The sequence below is a fragment of the Salarias fasciatus genome, chromosome 8 (genome assembly GCF_902148845.1).
Source record: "Salarias fasciatus chromosome 8, fSalaFa1.1, whole genome shotgun sequence".
Taxonomy (NCBI): Eukaryota; Metazoa; Chordata; class Actinopteri; order Blenniiformes; family Blenniidae; genus Salarias; species Salarias fasciatus.
This window is the reverse complement of record NC_043752.1, coordinates 17,549,051-17,575,667: the sequence shown is the minus strand read 5'-3', so window position 1 is coordinate 17,575,667 and position 26,617 is coordinate 17,549,051. Positions and strand designations below refer to the sequence as shown.

Sequence of the window (26,617 nt, the reverse complement as noted above, 5' to 3'; positions counted from 1 at the left end):
TGCTGAATATGGATCTCAGACCGTTTTAAAATTAAACTCCTGAACTCTCCTACGGCTATAGATAAAAACTAATACCTTTGTGCATGTTGCCAGCAGTCGGAACATTTAAGGAAAAAACATTGTCTTCAGTTATATAGAAAATTATAGCAGCCAACCTGTAAAATATGTTCAAAAATGTCAAGACAGAAGGAACTTCAAAGACATTTTGCTTAGTTTTAAGACAAAACAGTCCTGAAGAACGACTCAGCCTGTTTGCTGATCTCTAATCACTTTGCTTGCTGTTGTGTCTCCCTGTGCGAGGCACTAATCGTAAAGTTGTATTCTCGTGGATATGCTCTTGATGAAGTGTTTGTTGGATGTGTGGCTGTTGGTCAGCTTCCTCATCTCTACATCATTATTATCTGTGTCACTTGCAGGCCACTGTACGCTGTGCCAGACACCTGTCGATGTCCTTGGTCCCCACTAGAGGTTGATAAGTCCAGTCTTAGATTGCTCATGCCTCCTTTAACCTTCACCTAGCGCCATGTTCTCTCACATCCTAATGATAAAAGCCTGGAGCCTCTGCATGTCGGCGATCTGTGACTGGAAAACTTTGGGTCCGTGTCCTGGTTTGAGTGGCGTCTCCATCAGTCCCATCTGCCCACCCCAGCGTCCTGACGCCCGCCACACTCCCGCCTCTGAGGCGAGGGGTGGGGATTCCCCGCGCCGTTCACCTTCACTGTTGCGGCAGTTGGCAAATGGTTCCGGTCTGCGTGGTGGCGAAGCCGCCGCGGCCAGACTTCACCGCAGTGACCGAACATACGGAGGCTCCACTTTGCCAAATCTGACACACAGTGAACCGACTGAACAACTTAAAGCAAAAATCCACCCTGAACACTTGTTTTTCAAAGCTCCTGCTGTTACTCTTGGTGTATTTTGTGTTTTTTTTTTAATTCTCCTGAAAGTGACGAACCCAGAGGCCTAATGTCAATATCGTATCGATCAAGATATTTTTCCTCTGAAAGTCACTCACGCAGCGGTAGTTATTCTGTTTCAGTGTCTTGATCTGAGGATCAGAGAGGCAGGGCTGCTTCTGAGTTTTTACCTCCTTTCAGGAGGGAAGTGATTGATTTCTTTAGAGGGAATATTTCTCTTAAAAAGACCCACAATCCTCTTTTTTTTTTTTTTTCGCCCTCCTCTCTGCGCTCGTCTCGCCTCAGCCAGTTACAGCAGACGGCTGCTCACACTGAGTCTGCATCTGTTGGAGGGTTTCTTCCCGTTAAAAGAAATTCTTCCCTCCAAACTGGTGCAAAGGTGCTGGAAATCCAACAAATGTTCTGTATGCACGGCCAAATTAAATATATTTTAATCTCGGGAAAAAAAACTAACTTAAATCAAATGTTTCCCAAACTCTGTAAAAACTAGAAAATCTATAAATTTGCTGTGCATTTGTGATGTTATACCTGAAATCCAAGTTTAATTTGCACAGTGTTATTCAAACCAATCATTATTCGGTGAATCATGCGGGAACGAGGGCCAGCTGAGGACACCTGCAACACCAGCTGGATGGCGATAAACAAGTGGCAGCAGCCAGCGGTGGACTTTTCCTTTAAGACGTTCACATTTAGCCGTTAGCCCTGGGCTGCACCTCAAACTGGGCTCCGCTCCATTATCGCAAAGTGGCAATGATCTTGACCTCATGTGACGCTGAAGCGCTCGTCCGACTCGCTCGCTCTTCTGCACGGAACCTGTGATGCCAATTCACAGGGTTTATATTTAGCCCGTCTTTCATCAGCCTGCTATTCCCCCATGCATTCCCAGTGGCTAAATCGAAAATGTGGACCAGCTCTGTGCTAATTCACACATGTGGACTTATTAGCATTGCCAGTGGCTAGAGTTTCTATTATTGCACGTGTCTTTTACATACTTGAATCTCACGCAGTTTAAGTGTAAAGTTGACTCTTGATGGAATAAGTGACCAAATGACCAAAGTTTACTCCCTTCTCTGCCTGTTTCCCACAGCATGGCTCTGAGGAGGAGGCCAGTCTCATGGGATAGCCATGTTTTGTCTCCATGACAGCTATATCACTCAGCCCTCACTGCAGTGACCCCTGCACAGCTAAGGATGCTGGGAAATAATGAGCACTTTTATCCCGGTCAGGATGACAAAGATGGGGAGGATGAGGAGGAGGAAGAGGAGCAGGGAACAGAGAACAGGAATGAAGAGGAAGGTGGACGTGAAACGGAGAATGGAGAGTTAGAGGGTCTGGAGGAGAAGGACATGACGGGAGGACGACAATCCTGGGAAGGGAAGGGCGGCGAGGTGATGAAGCCGGCCGCCATCGTGGTGGGACGGCAGAGGGTGGACCGGCCGCTGAGGCCGGGGAACCTGGCCAACCGGGGCATCAATTACATATCCAACCTGGCGTCGCTGCATCACCAGGCCGCCGCCAAGCAGCAGCAGCAGCAGCACCTCCTGGCGGCGAAGAGGCGAGCGCTGATGGAGCGCAGCATGACCACCGTCGCTCCGCTGGAGGAGAACTTCCTCACCATGATGGTGTTTCGCATCGGGATCCCCGACATCAAGCAAACAGTAAGTGCGGCGTCTTTCACATCACACGAAACCTTCTGCTCCAACACAACTGAATTCAGTCAACGTGTTAAAATGAAGCTCTGCAGAAAGACAGAAGAAGAAGAAGAATCACTTTAAAAGCAGCGTATCGTAACCAAGCCTCGCAAACAGATCGCAGACCGTCCGGATGAGGAAGCGGTTCAAGAAAAGTCCGTCTCAGAAAGAGAAAGCTTCAGTTTGACAAGTACAACTTCAGATAAAATCAAGTTTCACACCAGTCAAACACTTACAGTAGTCATGAAGGGACTTCATTATGTACTTTATTTATTCCTGTGTTTGTACAAGAAGGATGAGTTAAGATAGGATTTTCTCATATGCCATTTCTTACATATTTATGCAATCTTCCTAAAAGCAGCTCTCATGAGGAGCAAATCCTGATGATTTGTTTCCACGTTTACAGTCAGAGCCCCCCTTCGTGTTCCTGCTCTATTCAGCCTTTCTTTGCTCCCTTTGTGTCTTCAGGCCTGATTTACCTTTTCTCATAAATACTGAGAGCTGAATGCCCTCCAAACCATTTGAATGGTTGATTTTCTGTTTTTCAAATTAGTCCCTGAAGAAAGAGTGCTTCTTTATATTTGTGGTCTCACACATCCGGTGGAACAAGCCGATCCCCTTCATAAAAAGTGTTTTGTGTGAAATACCCGCCTGGTCCAGGCGAGAGTCCCCAGAGGACGGAGGAAAGCAGGCAGGCTTGTGAGGTATAACCTGCAGGTATTCAGTCAGACGGCAGCGTGCGTCTCTGTGCCCGAGGTCAGGCCGATCGTAATTAGTTTCCAAACCTGAAGTTTGTGTCAATTCGCACAGCTGCCGTCGGCTCGGCGGCGGCGGCGGCGGCAGCAAGGTGAGAATTGGCCGTCCCACACACGGCGCGTCCAGGTGAGAATGGGTGCCCACTGTAACGCCTCCCCCATCCCCGTTTCTGCGCTGCCAACTCCCTGAACATGGCCGACTGTTCTACATGTCAGCTAATCTGCCCTCAATACAGCAGTAATTGCTAATTATCTAATAGGGCTTTAATGAGTTTGGGGAGAGCTGCGGAAGAAGTCGGAGACTCTGGAAAAGGAAGGAGTGTGTGTAAGGCGTCTGTGTTGTTCTCGGGTCCCCGTCGGCCGCCGGCATCACCGACAGGCGCTCGGCGTCCCAAACCTCGCAGCCGAATTCTTACTGAGCGCAGTCAAAGGGAGGGCGTGAGCAGCCGGCGCCAGTTAGACAAACCGAGGGGCGAAATTAACGTGGCGGGGGGAGAGAGGTGGGGAACGAAGAAACAAAGAGGGGAATGAACGTCGCATAAATTCTTAATCCCGCTCAGTGAAGGTCTGAATGTTTCTCCTGAGCGGGGACGGGCGCTGCCGCAGCGATCCTGGGAAATCCCAGATTGTGTGAACCCAAACATTGGGGGGAGAAGTGTCACTGTAATATACAGTTTACATTACATTACACTGCCTTCCCAGGGAACAGCCTCTCCATCTCTTTCACACACACACACATGCACTTATTCACATCATATGGTTTACCTCCGCGGGACCACCAAGACATTGCTACGGCAACGGGTGCCTGCCTCCACTAATGAACCGGTTGCCATGCCAATACAGTTGGCTACACTATCAAATAGAGCATCCTGGTGGGGGTTAGGGGAGGGAGGGAGGGGAAGGGCGGGGGGGCTGCTGAGCTGTGCAATTTTAGGTACGGTCCTGTGAGAGACGGAACAAAAGCAGGGAGGCATGCATCCCGTTCGGTTAGCGGACAGAATCTCCACGCCGCCACAGCAACGGGAGAGAGAACGGAGAGAGACGAGGGCGCCGCGTGGAAGTGGAGGGAAACGGAAAGATATCTGGAAGCTTTCTGTGTACACAAATCACTGTGAAATCTAGTTTGGCGTGGCGCGTGCGCGCGGATAATACGTCAGAGGTATTTCTTTTCTTTGTGATCATTGAGCCACCAGAGAGAGTAACACACGCACACACACACACACACACACACACACACACACACCAATTTAAGACGCTGAATGAGTTTCCCCTGCAGACTAGTTACTTCATTTTCCTGTGGCTTATGATGCAAGTTTTAACATTTTCATCGAGAAAATGGAGAAAAGATAAATGTTTCCTCTTTAGGAGGGTTTTAAAAATATATGTTAGCTCTGCCCTGCGATCTCACAGCGAAGAAAGACTAAAGAGGCACATATGTCATCTTATTTCCATGCATGTGGCGGGTGATAAATTATTTAAAAGTGATGAATTCATATTCTGCTCACACCACTTTCTCATGCATCCATCACTCATCCCACATGACGGATCCTTGATAGTGAAATACAGTTGCAGGTAAATTCAACCAAAGTGACAAACCAGGCTCACTAACTCTTTAAAAGCAAAGTTTGAGTTAGACATGGTGAATATGTGGGTGAGTGTCTGATCTCCCGGTGGTGTGTGTGTGTGTGTGTGTGTGTGTGTGTGTGTGTGTGTGTGTGTGTGTGTGTGTGTGTGTGTGTGTGTGTGTGTGTGTGTGTGTGTCAGAGGTGTCTCCAGTTTGACCAGGACTGCACAGTGTGGAACGCCAAGCAGCAGATCATCTGCTCCCTCGGCGAGTCGCTGTGGGACGCGTACAACTACGGCCTCTTCCAGCCGGCCGGGGAAGGGCGCGATGCCAAGTTCCTGGAGGAGGAGCGGCCGCTGCGAGACTACTCGCAGTCCTTCGAGAAAGGGGTTCCTTACTTGGAGGTATGGTGGGGCCGAATGTGACTCAGTGCAGCATTACTCACTCTGGGAATTTAATATTCCATTAAAAATCCAGACTGTCGCAACAGTGAAGGTCAGATATGTTCAGATTTTCCCCCAAGGCCGATCACGGCCCAAGGTCAGACTTTCTGTGAACCATGCTTCGGTCCTAAATTTTATGTTTTTGGCACACGCACACAAAAAAAAGCACAATCTAATCAGACTTTTGCTGTCTTGATAGATATTCTCCAAGTAGAAAACTGCATTTACAGTTATTATGGCTAGTTTTCGAAACTTTGTTATGTGAAATCGAATAGTTATCAGGTACCTAAAGATTTTTTTTATTGCTCTGATTAAAAGCTGTTATCACTTCTGCCCTCCTACATCAAATCCAGCCCTCATCGACAGAGATACAAGTAGAAGCTGAAATGACCGCAGCAGTCTAATTAAGTTCAGAAAAAAAAATTCCCATTAAAGATTATTTTGCCTCAGCAGAGACAATAACTGCGACACTGTCTCTAACTCATTCTTAACTGAGTTAAACCACCTAAAAAAGGATTGGCTTGCAGAGAAACGGATCAAAAGTTTTGCCTTCATTAAAATCCCCTTGCTCAACACAGCAAATGAACTCTGTAAATGAAATCTTTACAAAACTGGATGGACTTAATTGCATTTTGTTCATTATGTAACCAGCAAATTGCATTATATTCCTCCTATCTTGGGTGATGGAGTTGTGAGATGGCAGGAAGTTCTCCTTGCTGTAATATGATTATCTCACAGTGCCCCCTGGTGGCCAGCCGCTGCCACTGCTGCCCGGCTGGGTGGGGCTGGAAAAACTATTCTGCACTCAAGAGTTTGGCTTGAAATCAAGAGTGTTTGCATTTTTGGCAGCGTTCCAGATGAGAGCATGTCTGTGTACTCGTGAGGCCTTGTAACTAAATCTCGCTTCGCAGCTGAACGTACAGCATGTGCAAACGGCCACGGACAGGGAAGTCGAGAGGACTTTCAAAAATAAGACCGTGACTGATTTGCATGAGTTAACATGTCAGAAAAAGACTGAAGCAGCTCCTCATCTGACCTGTCGTTGCCTTAAATAGCACAGCAGCAGCTTTTCTCCGGTATTCGTTCTTGGCTGGAGTTTGGACGTCTTGGTTTTTGAAGGCGATCCAAACATTTTCCAGAACATTTCCACGGTTCACGTCTGAGTTTGGGTCATCCGGTCGAACGGTTGCGGCGGACTCCATGCTGCTCTTGTCAAAAATAATTTCACTCCCGCCGGACACGTCTGTAATGCAAAGACTGATAAGAATCAAAACTTTTGATTGCCTGAAACTTTTTGGGCTCGAAGTTTCATTCTCGTTCCTTCACAACTGCCTGCATTTTTCACATAAGTGCTGCCATCTGCATCATTTCTGAATCCGTAATGTGGGGATACGCTTGGCTCGTTGTGTGTTGTAGTTTTTTATTGTCTGCATCGAGGGTTATTACTCTAATACCCGGGCCAATAAATCTCTCTGTGTTCCTGGGAAAATTAAGTCTCTCCCTTGACGTCTGAGACATGATGCAAGTCTCAGCTCTGCTTCTGGCAGCTGGAACCTCCACTTCCCCGTTTCCTCATTGTTCATCTCTTGATTTATATGCGATCACGATATTGTCCTGATGTGTAGACTACACATCCAGTCAGTCTGAACCACTTGAACTGAAGTACGCTCATTTTTTAAAAATGGATTACATTTCAGAACTCATCAGTTTGGACAAACAGCAGCATTAGTGATTTTTTTTTTTTTTTTTCATTTTAACAGCTGTTTTTTTTTAAATACTGTCAAAATAAAGTTTGTGAAATATTTACTAATAAGACACATTTGCCCTTTGGGTCACTGTACTTCCTAAGTAAGAATAACATTTACAGAAAGATAAAGTACTGCAATAAATACACATTTTTTAATAACTATCATATGAAACCTGCTTTCCCTGCTAAACGTCTTTATATCAGCCAGACTGGATGTCGTATCTGTGAAACGTATTTTGTATGTAGGAGTGAGCTGTACGTAGGCTCCCGCGGTGTAAATCGCCTTGTATGGACATGAAACGGTTTGCTGGGATTAAAATAAAACTGAACAAATATAAATATATATAAACGAGTTGATACACAGTCATTAGTTACCCAATACACAATCGTTAATATTTTATATTAGACTGGTGAAAAAGACCCATACAACAAACCGTCACTGTTATGTAGAAGCACTCACCACTACAGCAATGTGACCTGAATGTTCGGTCTCCTGCCCTATTATTATTCCTGTCATATTTATTTTCATACATCTTTTTCTGGTCTGCAGTTCAGGTATAAAACCAGAGTGTATAAACAGACCAACCTGGATGAAAAGGCTCTGTCCAAACTCAGCACAAAGGTACCGTTTTCCCACCTTATTGAACGCCGCGGTCTGTCGCCGTGTGATATTTCGCTCTATTCACCGACTGATTCCCATCTTTCGCTCACATTCAGGCCAGTCTGAAGAAATTTCTGGAGTATATTCAGACCGGAGCGGTGGAGAAAATAGTTAAAGTCCTCGATAAAGGTCTTGATCCAAATTTCCATGACCCTGACAGCGGAGGTGAGCTTCCTGATTTTCATCTCCTCAGATTCGTGACGAGCGGTTTTGGCTGATAATGTGAAATAACCTCCGCGTGTGTTCTCCCCCCCCCGTGCTCGACCCCGCCCTGCGGGTCAGAGACCCCGCTGTGCGTGGCCGTGCAGTCGGGCCTGTCGGCCGAGGGCATCAGGGTGCTGGTTCAGGGCGGCGCCCACCTGGACTTCAGGAGCAGGGACGGCTTCACCGCCGTGCACAAGGCTGTGCGCGCTCACAACCACGCTGGCCTGCTGGTAATAACCCCTCGACGTAACTGCGTTGGTATCATGTATGTTTTTCTGCTGAACCTTAGCAGATATTGACGGACATGAGCTTCGTTTCTCTGCCTCCCGCGTGTTTGCCAGACCCTGCTGTCCCTCGGCGCCTCTCCAGACTACAAGGACCGCTGTGGCCTGACGCCGCTGTACCACACTGTGCTGACCGGGGGCGACACCACCTGCTGTGAGACCCTGCTCTACTACCGGGCCAGGCTGGGGACGAGGGACGAGGCCGGCTGGGACGAGTCCCATCAGGTACTTCGTGTGTCTTTAACTCGCTATCTGCCCGTCCAGCGGCTGTGTCCTCTCATGTTTTCGTGTCGACCCTGAGCCTTTTCTCACGTCTGCCTTCCTCCATGTTCCCTCCTTCCTCCCCTCCTCCTCTCTTTCCATAGCACAGAGATGAAGAGGAGTTTGGAATGGAGGAAATCCATAAGGTACCCTCCACCTCTCCACCCCTCCACCTTTACCCGCCTCTCGCTGTAATGTTAATTATCGGAGGCGACTGGCCGCCTTGTTTTGCACAAACGTGAAGCCTGAGTCATCTGGAGACGAGTCCGGCTCAGAGGGAGCGTGGACTCGGCCTCTCTCCGTCTGTAGATCTGAGCGCGTTGCCTACATTATGTCTCTGTGACATTCTGGGAAATTTGCGTTTGTGCTTCGAGCCGGTTGTCATGGCATTTTATTTTGGTTTCGCCGTGCTCTGTGTTTTCCATCTTTACTTTGTATGGATCCTGTGATATTTTAGACCTTGCAGAGAAAATATGAGAAAACCTCTCAGACGGCTGAAAGCTTGTTGTTTACAGTTGGGTTGTTTTTTTTTTTATTTGCATCTTTCTCACCTCACTGCAGCATTTTCAGCCTAAAGAGTAACACTAAATTTATATGTGGATGTAAAAACAAACTCTTTAATTCCTTTTTAATTTCTTTTTCCACTTCATAATCTTTCACTACACCATCACCAACCACCATGTCTTTTTTTGAGCTGTGGAATACTAACTATTTGTGAATAAATCCCTTACTCTCTTGGCGTTACAAGGCCTGCCAGAATGGCTTTGCACAGCACTTGGAGCATCTGCTGTTTTATGGCGCAGACACCACTTCTCAGAATGCCTCAGGGAACACGGCGCTTCACATCTCTGCCCTGTACAACAAGGTGAGGCTGCTGTCCCGATTAAACCTGATCACCGCGCTAATGGCGGCTGTCTTTTCAGAGTTGTAACCGGTCACATGTCCCCCCTTTAATGACCAGGAAAGCTGCGTCCGCGTGCTTCTCTACAGGGGAGCGAACAAGGAGGCGAAGAACAAGCATGGCCAGACGCCCTTTCAGGTAAAGTGAACTCAAAATCACGGGAAATGAACTTTGAGAAGGGTTGTCCCCTTTTTGAAGAATGAAGAATTCGTTTGCTTGATTCCAGCTGGCTGTCATGTCGGGCCACTTTGAACTCGGGGAAATAATCAAAAACCACAAAGATTCAGACGTAGGTACGTTTTCCTCCAAGCCTGTGTCTCCTGAATGGGTGTGGTTTGTTCAGGTTTTTTTTTTTTTTCTCCAAAACATACCAATGTCCTTTTTCTTCACCTGCCATGCTTCCTAATTCTCCCTTTCTTCTGTCCCATCACATCGCCCCTCACCGTTTGACCTTTCACCTTGACCTCCTCCGCCGCCGCTCTCGTCCTCAGTGCCCTTTTTGGAATCGCCAAAGTTTGTCCCCAAGCGAAAAGAGAGTTCCCACACGCTGCCCCTCCCCGCGCTGCACTCCCACCCCCTCCTGCGCGCTAACAGCGATAACATCATGACCCAGTCCGACCCTCTGGTCCTGCCCAACAAGGCTGCCACCAATCCCCACCCGGGACAGGTACCGCCGGCCGCCGGCCGCCTGCTGAGCATCAGATGGGTTTTCCTCATGTTTCTGATGTGCTATCACACTCTGTCCCTGCAGGGTCAGCGCAGGGCCTCCATCGGTGTGAGAAGCTCCAGCAGCCCCAGGACTCGGACTCGCTCCCCCTCCAGAGGACGAGGAGGCCAGAGCGACACGGAGGAGCGGCACCGGCAGCCCCGCGGCCGGCAGGGGTGAGGCTGGAAGCTGAATATGGAGGGAGGCTCGCTCTGTGTGCGGAGGTCCTGTAAGGACATCACGAACGAACGCATCTCCAGTTACCATCAGCTGCACGCAAAGAGACGGCTATTTGTGTATCGGCCGCACACTGTCAACTACTGTAACGCCGGTAGGGTGTGAATGTGCTTTGTTTTGCACAACAAAGGAAAATCAAGGCGATATTCGCAGCCAGATATAAGATTTACAAATGTCAGGCGGAGGTGTAATCGCTCCGTGGCTTTAACTCGGTGATAAACGATACGAGTCCTCGGCTGCACCTGCCTCTCTGTGGCACTGCCGTCCGGCTCCGGCCTGCTTTCAGCTAAATGCCACTGTCAGCATGTTAGCAATCATACGGCGGGAAATGTGTGGATGTCTGCTGCGTTCGTTGTGTTTACTGTGTAATCCTGCGTTCTGCTGAATATAAAACCAAATACGAAGGGCACCTGAATCCATTTAGTTCATGATAATCATATAAGAACATCCCGGCGTTTGAGCCAGGACCCTTCATCACGTGACAAACAGGGCTAACCACTACACCACTGTGCAGCTGTGAAGGTCCAGTATTGGAATCGTTAGTGTCCAACATGCTGAATGCGAGACACTGAGTAAACACGCGCCTGCAGCGGGCTTCCTTACTGTCGAAGTGACTGATTGTCATGACTCAGACACAGACGGTCTCCGATGGAGCCTGACAGGCAGGACGTCGTCTTCCCGTGTTCAGCTGATCTGACGGTTCCTGTAAGACGCTCCTGTCCTCCTTCCTTCTCCCTCCGCAGCGCGACCTCCGCGGGCGGCGCCGGAGGTCAGATGAAGCGTATGTACAGCGCCGTACCGGGCCGGGTGTACGTGGCCACTCGTGCCCACTCGGCCAGCGGGGACAGAGAGCTCTCACTGAGCAAAGGAGACAAGGTTAAAGGTCAGGGACTTCTGCATGTCGTATAAAACTGTAAACAGAGTGATAAGAAGTAGAACAATGTAATCACCAGACTGTGTGTTTCCTCAGTGCTGAGTGTGGGAGAGGGGGGATACTGGGAGGGGACGGTGAAAGGACGCACCGGCTGGTTCCCCTCAGACTGTGTGCAGGAGGTGGCAGCTCCCGGCAAAGACAATCGATCAGGTGAGGCAACACCTCCACCGGCTGCACCCCGGCGTCGTGCTTCAGACTTCCTCTCCAGCACGTTTCTTCCTGGATTTATTTCATTTGCTCATTCTTGTGTGAAGGTGTTAGATAATGAGCTACCATTAGTTTTGCATACGCGATGTCAAAAGGTGTGTTAATGAGACACATATAAATATAGCACGCGGAGCGGAAGACAGGGCGCGCACGAAAATGGGTTACATATTTCCCGAGGCTGAAATTATCCTTTAAAAACGCTGTAACACCCGGCACATGTCACACTCGTGTTTACCAGCAGGCCCTTGCCTTCGGTTTTCACAGCTGCACCGTTCACGCACCGAGCAAACCATATGCCGCGCCGAGGACACAAAAACAGGGTGTAAATATATTTGATCCGTTTGCACGACGCGCCGAGGACCCAACACTTCTGCTCGGAGACAGGGAAGGTGTCATGACGGAAGCTGAGATCTTAAACCAGACATATGGTTTGCCTCCATGCCCCTTGCAGAGATGCGCAGCGAGAAAGCCAAACGGAAGCTTTTCCGGAACGTCACGGTCGGAGCGTACGACGGCACCGACGGCCCCAGGTAGGAAAACCTCTCACAGCCCCTGATCCATGGAAACGTGAGCGTGAGTCCTGCTACTCCACTGCTGCACTAAATCCAATGCCTCCAAGTGAAACTGTGTCCTCCTGAGTATAAAATGCAGTTTGTTCTGAGCTCTCTTCCACTTCTCCACATTTCTCCTTCTGGGATTAGAGATTATATTAATAAAAGATAGATAGCGAGACTGAATCTGATTGGCTGAGGCCGCTGATGTAGTTGTAGTTGTGGTCTGCTCTGTGTTTGGTACTGTCAGGCAGACGGAGTGGGCCGCCGTCGTCCCGTGGATAACAGGAGGCTCCTCTGTGTGCGAGCCCACTTGTTTCACCTTTTCCACTCTCGTGTACGCGCCTGCTTTCTGCTGATCCCGGGCGCCGCTTGTTCTCCATTGTTGTGCCCCAAAAAAAACCCACGTCAGCGCTTAAAAAAACACAAAGAGCAGCCATGTCATTTTCAGCTCTGCCCCTTTTGACTCCGCCAGACAGATGCACTTGTCTCTTTGATACTTCCGTCCTCTCTCTTCTCTTTTTTCTTGTGTACTCTGAGCACAATAACGCTGTAATGGAAGGAGGAGGGAGTTTCTCCTGCACTTTGGCGCTATCCGTGTGATGCTGCAGCCCAGCTCAGTGCCATGATGATATGCATGTTTTAGGGTTTGGCTCTTGTTTTTTTTTTGGTAAATGTTTGTGTCTTTGCATGTAGGTACATTATCCTGCTGATGAGTCACGAACAGACTGAAGCACCATTTGCAATCCCCTGGCTTTACAGTCTCTCGCACGCTATAGCTGGCGTTGCCCCCGTGGCGAGGGGCTTTTTGGCGTTAATGCATCTGTGTTCCACATGCAGATGGCGGCCGCTGGGGCTGGATTACCTGCGCTAAGTTGGCTAAGCGTGATCGCGGCGTGGTCGTGAAGAGCTCCTCAATTAAGAGCAAGGTGATCAGATGCGGGCTCTGCCGCTGCGGCGAGGCTTTTGGGAGAATGTCAACGACTGTTTCAGTGAGCGTGGAGTGTTGGCGGCCCTGTTTTTAGAGGAGAGGAGGGAGTGCGAGCCAAAGTTGGCAGATACGTATGCCTGTGCGTAGATCCAGGGTGGGAATCAGCTGTTAGCATATCTGTGATATACCGAGCGGTTGGGTACACGCCGCCTCTGTCTCCCTGTGCAGACTCACATTCATACCCATCCCCCGCCCGGCACATTCAGCTCTCCGTCTCCCCGTTTTTGCAATCAAGCCCTCCTTCTCTTATCCACCGACTCACACACCATTCACCCCCCCCCTCCCTCCCTCCATCTTTCTTTTGCATTGTCTTTCTCTTGTCTTGAAGTGTGTGCGCTGCAGACCGTCACCCTCTCTCTCCCTCTCGCTCCCCACCTCTCTCTCTCATGCCTCGCGCTCGCTCGCTCTCCTCCACTCTCGCGGCTCTCTCCGACTGAGCTCTCGCTGGAAGACCTAGAGGAGGAGGAGGAGGAGGAGGAGGAGGAGGAGGAGGAGGGAGGTGGTGGTGGTGGTGGAGAGCGCGTGAGAGAGAGAGGAGGGGGGGACATGGCAATGGGGGGATGCGGAGAGAGAGATTTCTCTCTCTCCCTCTCTTCTTCGTGGCCGTCACTGGGCCCCAGAAACAGGAGCGTGTGGTTCATTTACAGGTAGCGGCTGTTTCCTCATTCATTGGCTGGCTATGGATGTGAGGAGAGGACAATGGAGAGAGGGGAGAGGTAGATGATGCTATTGAGAGGCCGTGCCTTTTCAAAGACAGACTAATAAGCTATGTATTCTCTGCGTGCGTGTGTCTGTGTGTGCGAACGTCTTTCTGAAATGGGTATTTTTTCTCCTTTGCATGTGCATCTCTGTGGTACGGAAGTAGCTCTTGAATGGAGACTCTGCAGCATGTTTATTTCTGTGTCTTCCTCCCGTGTTTTTGAATGCAGTATAAGTGTGTGTGTATGTGTGTATGTGTGTATGTGTGTGTGTGTGTGTGTGTGTGTGTGTTAGTGCATGAAAGAGAGCACATATTGATGCATTTCAGTCAGACAGTGTGGGTGTATTTCGTTCTCTTTGAGTCATGATTTCTTTAAGCAGATATTTTTAATTCATCAGGACTTCCCATTTATCCCTGTCTTTTTTCTTTTTTTTTTTTTTTTTTTGAAAAATGCTTTTCTGTCCTGTGTCATATTTCTTGATGTATCTCCCTGTATCATTAAAAAATTGTGTGGTATTCTGACTGTGCAAAAGGATGAAAGTGAATATGTCAGTAAGTGGAAAGAGTGTGGTTTATGGATTTCTGTTGAGCTTTAATTTAAGACACCAGCCGTATATCTGCATCTGTCTGTCTGTACAAGCATTTATCTTGTCGTGTATTTGCATGCGACTCTACACTAAATAAAATATATGTGCCTCCCCACATCTGTGTGTGTGTCATAGTGCTTGACGAGGGAGTGTCTCTGCACTACATGTATTTTTTTTTTTTTTTTTTTTTTTGCCATCAGTCTTTTGCTCACATCTCCATCCACAACGTGCATCACTAACATCTGTCAAGTGCTGGACTAGTGATGTGTGGGTAGCGTCCCCACATCGCCGGTCTGTCCGCATGCCACGTTCAGCAGGTGAACAGTTAAAAAGCTGCCTTTTTTTTTTTTTTTTTTTTTTTTTTCCCAGTGATTGTGGTTAGAGGAGAGGATGACTCAGGAGGGTACATAATAACTCGAGTCTCTAGTAGGCTTACAGCTTCATTGCAGCCAGTTCAGAGAGAGCAGATCCTGCCAGCCAGCAGCGATTAACCAGAGACGTTTACGCATTTTCTGGCCCCCCTCGGCCGGGCTGAGGTGGGCCCTGGAGTGGCAGGGGAGGGAAGACGCTTCACGTGTGCAGAGGAAATCAGGTGTTATACTGTAAACCAGCCCTGAAAGTTGGCTGCCCCCCGAGGACTAACAGGGTGGCCATGTTTCCCCCTCGTACGAGTAGATGGATGACGAGCCCGATGGATCTGTCCTCCCACTCTGTGGTACTTTGATCCTCAGAGAGGGAAAGCATGATGGAGGACAGGGTGAGAGAAAAAGGAATGAGGTGTGAGGAGCAGATGGCTGGAAGGCGGTTGTGCGTTGGCGAAACAGTAACATTGATGGAGAACACACAAGGGACGGACCTCGGCTGGGGAAACTAGTGATCGTCTGTTCAGCGCTAAAGTTGCGGCTTGTCGTTGAAGTCTGGGTCTCAGGTCTGGAGGCCGCCGCTCGTGACTCTGTTGTTCGCCTGTGATTCCGCTGCCCAGATCCCTCTATTATGTGACCTGTTGGAGTAATTACACAAGCAGTGCCTGGCTCTGGAACCTCATTTTGTTCAGTGGTGGTTATTTTATTACCATCAGGGGTTCTAGAGGTGGCTGAGACCGAATGCAAGTTGGAGTGATGGTTTCTTTGCAACATATTTCAAAAGAAGTCTACCTATGCTCGCTGAAACCTTGAAGTGAACTGAAAGGTTTTTTGTGTTTCTGTTAGCCAGACAAAAGCCTGACTGCAGACCTCATAGCAAGGCGCTCAGTCCAAAGTTTAGCTGTATGGTACAGTGCATCCTGGACTTAGCGCCACTATTGGAGTTGTGGGTCGACTGACTCAAGCAGCGAAGGTAGAATCTGTGTGCAGCTTTGCAGCGAGCAATGCCTGGCACATTTAAGCCAGAGCCAAAAAAATCCCACTTACAGTTTCTACTTCTCACAAATGTCCTGGTTTGAATGCACATATAATTTAGCCAAATGTTATATTTAGAAGAGGGAAAAGTGACAGAAAAAAAACCTATCCCTTTGCAGTCTGTTCTTCAGTAAACCATAAGCAGCTGTTGTTTTAGTATTCAGACTTTCACTGTATATAAAGGAAATTTCTTGATTGGGCAACTCGTCCTGTTCGCTCACAGTGTAGTGCTTCTAGGAAATCCAGTGCTTTGAGTCGATTGCTGCTGGAGTGGCAGTTTGTGTTAATGGGAGCAGCACAAACCAGCTCAGGAATGAGCTGTCTACGAGAGAAATATCTGGAATTTCTCTCCAACCGTGCAGCATTGCTGAGGCCCCGGGCTCTCTCGCATCGGCATGGTGAATTGACATTGCTAGAAAGTCAAGTCCAGAAATGAGTCATGGATGTGGAGTCTATTTAACCAAGGCCTCTATTAGTGAGCAGCTTGGTCAGAAGTCTCAGACATGGTCACTGAATGATGGACGCAGCTTGTTTTGCAGCTTTTCCAGTGGTCTAAGATCTCCCCGAGCATTAGTCTCTGATTGTTGTTTCTAGTATCTGAGCAAGTAAAGCTGCTCGTGGGGGGAGATTAGAGGCCCGTCCAACTTCCTCCCGAACATAATTTGAAGTGTCATGTATGACCGGCAGTGGGGCGCAGGAGTGGGTGAAGCCATATTCTCGCGAACGCTGCCAGAGGCGGTGAACGCTAATGTGGCGATTTAGGTGCATTTGGAAGTTTCAGTGCATGTGCACATTTTTTTTCTAATGTGCTGCTCCTCCAGCCCTGGCACTCGTCAGCCGGAGCTGGATTAGTCCATAGTACGCCATGCCATCTCATTTACAATTCCTCCTGTTGTCACACTAACTGTATCCCTGCCATCGACCCCTTTGTGCACCGGCACTTTCTTTGCATGACTTTCTCCAGCCAGCCCATCTTTTGCTGCAGTGTGATTTCATAATGTGATGCAGTGTGGCTGTTTTCTACATTTAGAAAAAATGTATTATTTGCATGTCAATAAGACCGTTTTTGTTGTTGTTGTTGTTGCTGCTGCTGCTTGTGAAGTAATGCAGCTCTCCTCCTCTCCATTTGGCTCTCTTTTTTTACTCTGTCTTTCTTCATCCCCATTTTCTCTTCTCGTCTGCTCCCTCTTTACTCTCTAAGTGACTACATCATTAAGGAGAAGACAGTGCTCCTACAGAAGAAAGACAATGAGGGCTTTGGCTTCGTGCTTAGAGGAGCCAAAGGTGAGAATCTACTGCAAAATTCAGTCACGTCTCACCTCTGATCTTAAATGTCTTGTATCTGTTGTCCTAAACGTCCGTCGCCGTCCAGCTTCACCCACTGCCTTCCCTTTCTTCTGCAGCTCAAACTCCGATAGAGGAGTTCACTCCGACGCCAGCCTTCCCCGCGCTGCAGTACCTGGAGTCTGTGGATGAGGGGGGCGTGGCTTGGAGAGCAGGCCTGAGGATGGGGGATTTCCTCATCGAGGTCGGTGCACGGCGCACACGAACACACCGGCTAAACTAATGCTCCCATTATCAAAAGCAGAAAAACAAACGTTTCTCATCCATTGTTCCTCCTGGTTGCGGTGTGTGTTACTCATTTCCCTTGGTCGGACCGCTGGTTACAAAGTTTGGAAAACATCTCAGGAAGCAGTGCAGCATGTTTAGCCTCCTTTGCCTCCTTTAGAAGTGACTTTGCAAAAGTAGGAAAATAATGAAGATGTAAATCAGACAGGATGAATATAATGGTTTGCACCACATTTATTTACCCAAGAATATGATACTGATTCATGCCTGCCGTGGTTTTCCAGGTTATGATGCGAAGATTGTTTCATTGTAAATACTCTTTGTTCAAGAGTTAGATCCCAGTTCTGATCCAGAGAAGCGGTTCACCAGCAGTTCAAGCTGCAGCTCCTTTTTTCATTTTGTACCTTTAAAGCTTCCTGCATGCTGCTTGGAAAGCTTACTTCTGAAAGTGGTGATTGTCAAACCTCTGTTAGAGCTGACACATACTGCTAATTGGTATTCAACCTAATATGAGTCACTTATGGAGCTGCCTGAGCTTTTGTAACTGTGATTTACCTAAGTTTCTGCCTGACTCGCTGCTGCACCAGGTGCAAACCCAATAAAATAACATATATTTCGAATTAAACCTTCCAAAATATACCAAAAAGAGGAAAGCTGCATTGTTAAATGTGAACGAGGAGGGTCCAGATGATGTGTTTTTCTGGAAAGGCGTCCACTATTTGCAGTTTGAGTGGATTATTGCAGCACTTCTCGCCCTGCATTCAGTCCTTCTGCCTCTCGCCGTCCGTCAGGTGAACGGCCAGAACGTGGTGAAGGTTGGTCACCGGCAGGTGGTCAACATGATCCGACAGGGCGGCAACAGCCTCATGGTGAAAGTTGTGATGGTTGCCCGGAACCCTGAGCTGGAGGACACTGCTCGTAAAAGAGGTAGAAGTCAAACTTTCCTCCTATGTCATTTCCATCCTGTGTTTATGGTGTGACGATAAAGTTGATTGCGTGTTTACTTCACCCTAAAAGCCTGTTGCAGTGTGGTTGTCATTGGTGACTGCATGTTTATACAAGAATCTCAAACATTAAGTCTGCATTTGGCCGGCTTCCCTTGGCAGCTCCGCAGCAGACTAAAAGACTGACTCCTCCTGCCATTGCCCTGCGCTCCAAGTCCATGACATCAGAGCTGGAGGACATGGGTAAGAGGATACATTACACAAAAGCCTGAAACCCAACGCCTTTATCTGTTTATATTCACATCCCTGCAGCTATTCATTCCTGGGAGCCACACTGAAAAAGATTCTTATATTCTAAAAGATGTGACAATCTTGTGAGACGATTTGAGAAATGTTGCAGACGATCTCTCGCAAACTGCCTTGTGTTTGTCTTTTCACCAAATGTGCTGCGGACAGTGGACAAAGGTGGGAGCGTCATGGGTTTCTGTGGTCTCATGATCATTTCAGTCCCCCATCACCACCCCCTTCCTCACATCTGCATTCACACCATCACATGTGTCTGAGTATGTATTTCATCCTTTCATCTGCTCTCCATACTTCAGTGTGTAGTATTCCTGGTTACATCTAATTTCTGTTTCTCAAATTATGTATGCAACAGCTGCCTCTCCCTGGAAAAAGAAAGCAGGTGAATATTTTCCTTTATCGTTACCCTTATCAGCCCCTGAGCTTTAATTAAAAGTCAGCCTGTTTGATGCTCTTTTTTTTCTCCAATTGTTCCAGAATATGAGTCCGCTCAGGGTGCTGATAAGAAGAGGACAGTCTATCAGATGGCGTTAAGTAAGAAATCACTCTCTCTCCACTCTTGTCACATTTCAAGAGGGTGTTTAAACCTGGAGGGTACAGGAGGAGGCTCACCAAATTCCTCCTTTCATGTTTCTTAATTGTGCTTCATTTGACTACCTCTGTCTCTTAATGCCCTCTCTCTCTCTCTCTCTCTCTCTCTCTCTTCTCTGTCTCTGTTTCAGATAAACTGGATGAAATCTTGGCTGCTGCCCAGCACACCATTACACCAGACAACCAGGGCCAGAGAGGTCACGGCGGCAAGAGGGACCGGAGCAAGAGTATTGTTCCCAACCTCCCCAACGAGGTAGTACAGGAAATGCATGGAGTTGAAACAGCAGAAACTGTGGTTTGTGTTTGCACTGCAGACAGAATTACTGTATATTTTACAATATATCAGCAAATATGAAACAGCAGTTGATGACCCTCCATGTAATGAAGTGCAGATCAACATATTCAACAGAGGTACTCAGACGCTTTAGGACGGAGAATATTTATGTCCAGGATATGACTAATCCCAGAAAATATGTAGCTTTTGATAAAGAAACTTGAAGTCTACCTATTTTAGCTATGTTTCCTTCCCTCGCAATGCTTTAGAGAAAACTGACTGACAATGGACCACCCACACTCACCATTTGTCGAGCTGTGAGTCAGGTTGTGTCCATTCATGCCCTGCTGATACACAATCATGCTTACTGCTTATATCTATATGATATTTTTGTAGCTTGAGAGCTTTCATCAGTTAGATTACTTATTGGTAAATGCTTCGTCTTTTCTCTTTACTCTGCGTTTGCACACCTGTTAGCAACCATATGAGCAGCAGTCAGTGAGTCTGGTGCAGCCCGGACCCGGATTCGGCTACAACCAAGCTCACTTTCAACCAGGCCACGGTCCTCAGCATGCAGTCATGATGCGTCAAAAATCTATAGGTAACAGCCGGTTTCTGTGTAGAATCTGTGCAGGCTCAATGTTTCTGTCATTCTTCAAGAGGAGTTTTGACTGCTTATGTTTTGTGTTCAGGTGTAACAGAGGAGGAAAGGCAGTACCTTCACCCACCTGCCATGAAGTTGGCTCGCAGTCTGTCTGTACCAGGACCTGAAGAAATCCCCCCTCCCCCGAACACATCCGCCCCAGAGCCACCGTTATCCGCAGGTCCTCATCCTGGAAGAGGGCCCGCTATGCCCATACCACCTGTATCACAAACCCACTACCAGCTCCATTCTCAGCCGGGACATCCCACTCAAGCTGGGTGGGAGATCAGTGGACCCAGTGGGATGAATCAACCGGTCATGGTCCCCACCCTCCGCAGACAATCGGACGGACTGTGCATTCGAGAACCAGATGTGCCCAGAAGAGGTGGTGGCAAGATGGGAGGGTTGAGGAGAGGCTACAGCAGTGCCACACCGCCAACAAGTGCTAAGCCTAAGGCCCAACAAGCTCCCCAGCATCATCCACATGTGCCCAACCGGGAGCAGGCTGCAGCTGTGGGCAGGGGAATGGCGAGGAGGGGGGGTCGCGGGGCTTTGATGAAGCAGTCAAAAGTCGAAGATGGGCTGAGGCAACCTCGAGGAAAAGGAGGTGCAAACAAGGAGAAGAGCTCCATCCCAATCCCCACCATTATTGTCAAAGCACCCTCCACTAGCAGCAGTGGCCGAAGCAGCCAGGGTAGCAGCATGGAGGCTGAAGCATCGCAGGATCTGGAAGAGCACACACCTGAAGAGGCGAACGCAGACAGCCCCAACGCCAGCCTTCCATCACCGCTCAGCTCCGTGCCGCCTCAGCCCCCCACGTCCAGTACCTTGCCTCCAGCAAGTGTTGCTCCTTCTGTTTCCTCCCAGCAAAACCTCGACAATTTGGATTATACCTCAACCTATGGCACTGCGTTTGGAGGAGGGGGAGGAGGTGGAGGAGGAGCACGCAGAGAAAGGGAGCGTTTCAAAGAAATGAGGAGAAAGAGTGCGTCTTTCTACCTCTCCTCTGAGGAGGACATCCAAGGCGAGGCAGGGGGAGGAGCCGGAGAGGGAAGCCTACCTCCAGGAGTAAGAATTCAACCTTTGCAAGGCTCACAAATGGAAGTGCCAACTCCTCGACTTCGGCCTTCAAAGTCCATCGATGAAGGCATGTTTTCTGGAGACAACTACGTGAACTACTCCAGCAGCATGCCCCCCGCCTTCGGTTTGCCCGAGTATTCCTCCCCTGCATTCAGTCAGGATGGCCAGCCCAAATCGGCTCCTTCAATGTACGGCTCCCAGCCCACTACCACCTTTATCCACCCACTGACAGGGAAGGTTCTAGACCCATCGTCCCCACTTGGCTTGGCCCTTGCTGCGAGAGAGCGGGCACTTAAAGATGACCGCAGGACACGAAGAGACGAAAGACATTTTGGGCGGCAGATGTCCACAGCGGGAGCTTTTCCCACTCCTGTTCAGACCCCCACGCCTTCGCTTTTTGCCACACCAACACAATCAACCTACACCTCTCCGGTGTCACTCCACCTAACCTCCCCCACTACAACCACATCGCCGGCATCTCTTAGCCGGCCGCAGTCGCCCAGGATATTACGTTTGGGAGGAGGAGGTGGGGAGAGGATTGAAAGAGACAAGGAAGCAGGACCCAGAGAGGGTCTTAGAGTTCGCTTTTCCGAGGACAGAAACAGCCAGTATTCCTCTCAGTATTACCCACAAAGCCCCAGGGAGAGAGAAAAGGACATGTATGACAGCAGACCCGCTCCACCCATACAGCCCCCTCCCCCACCAGCTCAACCAGCCCCTCGCAGGCCTTCTTTTCTGCAGATGGACAGCGCTCCTAACACCAGCTACATTCCACAGTACACTGTCCCCACGGCCCCAGCACACACACACGAAGCTATGGGAGAAATGGGAGCTGGGGAGGGTGGAGGCCTGGGACTGATGGTTTTACCTCCACCAGCTCCCTCAATAGACGCAGATGACGAGTTTGTCTTTGCAGATCCATTACCTCCTCCTTTACAGTTTGCAAATGGTAAGAAGGATAGAGTCAAGGAGTTTGCTCAGCATCATCAACACCACAGTCAACATTCTACTTCTGCTGCTCCGCCTCCTGCACCACCTCTTGTGTCGTCCAAGTCCCCGAATGTCCCCCAGTCCTCATCACAGGGTGGAGACTCTGCTGCTTCGAGCCTTACTTCTTATGATAGTGAGGTGGCAAACCTCACACAGTCTGCCCTCTCGCCTTCTTACCCATCCCCACAGATATTCCCTCCTTCCTCCACCACCACCTCCACGACCTCTGCTGCTGCTCTGCCTGCCTCGTCGTTACACAGACCCCAGCCAATATCCCAGTCACAGTCCTTTTACGGTAATTCTGACCCCTCAGGAGGTGTTCACTCCGCAGCCCAGGACAGAGGTACGGCTGCTCTCACCACCACCATGACCTACGCCACCACCACTATGACCGCAAGTGCAGCTGCTACCACCACCACGACCTCTCCGGCTTCCTCCGACTACAGCGTGACCACAGCAGGGCCTAAATTTGCTCCCAGTACAGGGGGAAGGACCGCTGACCCCACTGCACATTACTCCGCTGTTACGTCCAAGAGCGGAGACTGGCAAGATGCCGTTGTGGACTCGGGGATTGAGGAGCTGGACAGTCATAGCAGCAGTGACCATCATTTAGAAATGCTGGGACTGAGTGGGTTGAGAGGAGAGAGGGGAGGGGCTGGAGGAGACGGCCGAGGCTGTGAAGCTGAGAGAAACAGCGAACATCAGGACCCGTGCACAACCTACTCAGGTGGGCAAACAGCTGAGGTTCACGCCACCAAAATGGCAAATCCTGTGTTTCCAAAGATGACTCACTACAAGGACGCGGGAGGGAGGGTCCCGCCTGTTGCACTTCGTAGGCAGAACAGCACCAATCCCGCACCTTTGCAGTTACACAGACAAAGTCTCCCAGAAGACCCGGGTTTTGACGGAGCTCTTATAGAAGAGAGGAAGCACAAGCAGAGCCGATCCAGAATGGAGGATGGCTTCAGCACTGCCCTCGCCGCCTGTTTAGAGAGACCCATGGACAATCGGTCCATCGGCTGGGGTGAGATGGAGGACCATGACCAGGGCCAGAGAGGGACTATAGTTGTGGAAGGCCGCAGGCTCCACTCACCTCTTTCGGGTGTTAAAGCTAGTATTATCAATGAGCTAAGCTCCAAGCTTCAACAAATGAGTGGCATGAAAAGCATGGATGACTGGAGCCACAGTCCAAAGTCACCAACCATGCACAGGTTTGTATGTTTTCATCATGACGTCCAAATAAAAGTTTCTATCTGGCTGCATCTTTCAACTCTTTCTTTATAATACAGATGCGTATTAAAGACCATCTCTTTTTTGTGTCTTTCAGATATTCAGCCGATTACACGGATGCGTTCAGCAGCCCCCCGACGGGCCGCTCCACCTCTCCCCTCCCCACCTCTTCCCCTCAGCATCGTCAGGTCCTCACCCCCAACCTGTCCGCCACCCCGTCCGTCTCGCCGTCTCCTCAAGTGCAGCGCAGCTGGACTCGATCCCCGTCTCCACAGATGCCTTCCTCTCCAGTTCATTCACATCCTCCCCACTCTCCGACCTACTGCCCGTACCCGACGTCACCAAAGCATCGGTCCAAGTTTCGCAGGCAGACTTTTGATTTTCAGTGCAGTCCCACGAAGGAGATGCGATCTTCAGTGTCCCGTCGCCGGGCTCCCAGCCCCCTGATCTATAACACTGAACAGCCAAACCCCAGTCCTCCCCGACCTTCCTCTCTCCCCATCCTACCCAGCACCCCGTCCTACAGCAACCCCTTTGAGTTTCCGGGGCCCCTCACTCCTCCGTCTCCTGGCCTGCCTTTAGGAGATGCCTACAAATCTTCAACCCCTCCTCTGTTTTCCCCATCGGGTATGACCAGTCCGAACCCCCTGCTAGTTTCTCGCTCTCTTTCTCCCACTCATTTTCTCTCTGGAGCCTCATCTCCGATGCATTTACCCCCAAGTCCTTCCTGTCTCAACTATCCCCACCTCAATCCTCCTCCACCCGCAAAACCATTCGCCATTAAGCCGCTGCCCTACTGGACCAAGTACGACGTGGCTGACTGGCTAGCTTATCTGAACCTGGGTGAACACAGAGAGCGTTTTATAGACAATGAGATCGATGGATCGCACCTGCCTTCGCTTACTAAGGACGACTTCTTGGACCTGGGAGTGACACGCGTGGGACATCGAATGAACATCGAGAGGGCGCTGAAGAAACTCACTGACAGGTGAGGGAGGACTAATAGACTCTGGAACATCTCAAGGCAATGGAGTCGGAAGGTCAAAGAGAAACCCCAGAATGATCGAGAGAGTCAAAGTGACTCATTACGTCAATCCAAGTTAGCTCAGTCACCCTCCTCCTCCATTAATCACATAGAGTTTGATAAGTTGACTCATCTTCCCTTCACCCCTTTCTCCTCCCCCTTATTAACCTCTCTTTTATCAACCCTGTTTAGTTTGCTTCATCTTTTCTTAATTTTCACTTGTTCTCATTCTTTGATTTGGCCTCCTTTTCTCCCCAGGCGATTCTCCTCTCCTTTGCATGTCACTACTTCTCCCCGAGACACAGACTGAGGGAGTGAAGGGGGGATTCAAAGATGAGAGAAAGGGGGACAAACAAATTGACAGAGATGAACTTTAACAGAAGACTGACGAGAGAAGAAAAGTGGACATCAACAGGCCGCATTGAACTAGCACTAAGGGATTCCTACGTGCAAAACTGGTTTGCAAATGTTGTTTTCCATGTAGAGGAAGCTGGTAAGAAAGTGATGGGATGACGATTGATCAAGAAAAAGCACGAGGAGAAAGCAAGAATTTCTAAAGATCACACGCTTGAACTGAAAATGTACTTTATAACTTTTCATGGACAGGCATTTAATTAACACCGTTTTGTGCTGTAAAAGAATAAACACACTTACACTCATATTCTCATACACACACACACACACACATTGACAGATGGATTATCACACCATCTGCTGCTTAGCAGCAATGAGAAAACTCAAGTCTGACTTCAAAGACAAGTTGAAATGTTGCTGCTTTTAAAGGGTGAGGCCCAAATAAATGTTACCGATTGTGGCTGCACCAGGAAGTCTGGTGAAGACGGCGCCTTAAGGGCCGCGTCCTAACGTCAGTCTTGTAGCTTTAAGCTGATCTGAGTATCGAGCGGCTGTGAGTCCCAGAGCCAAAGTCCAAAAGGATTTTGTTTGTAAATGACAATAGAAGAAAATGATAGACAATAGAATTGTTTTTTTTATATATATATTTGCCATATTCCCCAAAAGAATGCCCCAATAAGCTTTGTATGTATGTACTTTGCGAGCGCTTAATATATCTTACATGTTAAACGGGATTCACTATTAGTAGAACCATTTGTTTTGTACTAAGTGCTGATCGCAATCACTCATTCCAAACTGGTCAGGGTATTTATAATTGTTGAAATCAAGTTGTGAATAATGAGGATTTAAAAATATTAAGAAAATATTGTGAACTGAACCTTTGTTTTTCTTGACTATTCTAAAAAAGGGAGAGAAAATATTAAGAGTGGAATTGAAAAAGAGCATGTCATTTGAGATCATCTTTTCTTAGGCTTTATTGGTGTTTATGGCCACAGCAGAGGTGGAGGGATGGCTGCATCCTCTTTAACGCCATAATGTTGACGGCTCTCTCTCACACAGCAGGTGCAGTGATCAAAAAGGGCTTTTTACTGCTTCTCTGTCTGCCTGACTTCCTCAACCTTCAGCCTCTGTGAGTCAGTGTGTCTGATTTTGTGCGTGTGCGTCCGTCAGCCTGCCTTGGTAGTCAAATGCTTTTCCCCCGACTTACACCTTCCTCTTTCTAATGCCTTTTCCAAAACACATTTATAATAGCGAGAAAACTTATTTTTCCCCCCCAACAAGGTGACAATCCCAGTGTTTCAGTTTCACACTAACTCACAAAAAGAAATGCTCTGACCCACTTATAAAGATTTTGTTTTTTATTTTTCTGTGATAAAATTGCTGTTTTCGTTATGGACAGGTGAACATGAGCATCCTGGTTGGGTTTTTTTTTTTCTTTTAACATGCAACTTTAGCCATTTCCTGCAGTGAATTCAACTGTTAGGTAAAACACATCATATATAGCTCTGTATGTCATGATGATGATGATGGTGGTGATGATGATGACAATGATAACATAAAAATTATAGTATAATAAAGATTCTAATATTAAGTATGTAAAACATTTTTAAGAATCTCCGTCTTCCAACTAGTAATGGCAAATCCTTTGAAGCAATGTTTACTTTGGTTTTTCCTTTTGGGTTTTCTGTAAATGCTTTCTATACTGCTCGCCCTGTGGTGACCTCGGTGAAACTGACACTTAAGTTAATGCATATTTTTCACATGTGTGTTTCAGATTATGACCATTTATTCTCATGCTGAGCTGCCTCAGTGCTATCTCATGATGGATGATATTCAGGGAAGTGGAAGGACTGAGCAGTAGTGTAGAAAGCATTATTTAC

At 48.5% G+C, this 26,617-nt stretch overlaps 1 protein-coding gene across 1 annotated transcript; it reads left to right on the top strand.

The window, feature by feature from the left end:
* The first annotated feature begins 380 nt into the window (after window positions 1-380).
* On the top strand, window positions 381-25,215 carry LOC115393325 (SH3 and multiple ankyrin repeat domains protein 1-like). The gene is made up of 28 exons (XM_030098278.1): window positions 381-468; window positions 2,002-2,572; window positions 5,125-5,328; window positions 7,665-7,736; window positions 7,832-7,940; window positions 8,058-8,209; window positions 8,321-8,488; window positions 8,629-8,670; window positions 9,273-9,389; window positions 9,486-9,563; window positions 9,652-9,718; window positions 9,917-10,092; window positions 10,177-10,307; window positions 11,112-11,251; window positions 11,339-11,452; window positions 11,961-12,039; window positions 16,937-17,019; window positions 17,139-17,263; window positions 18,096-18,231; window positions 18,411-18,491; window positions 18,705-18,713; window positions 18,907-18,933; window positions 19,029-19,085; window positions 19,274-19,395; window positions 19,894-20,017; window positions 20,109-23,340; window positions 23,457-24,347; window positions 24,642-25,215. Exons 2-28 carry the CDS (start codon window positions 2,105-2,107, stop codon window positions 24,691-24,693), a joined length of 7,056 nt encoding a protein of 2,351 aa, XP_029954138.1. The 5' UTR covers window positions 381-468; window positions 2,002-2,104; the 3' UTR covers window positions 24,694-25,215.
* The last annotated feature ends 1,402 nt before the right edge of the window (window positions 25,216-26,617 follow it).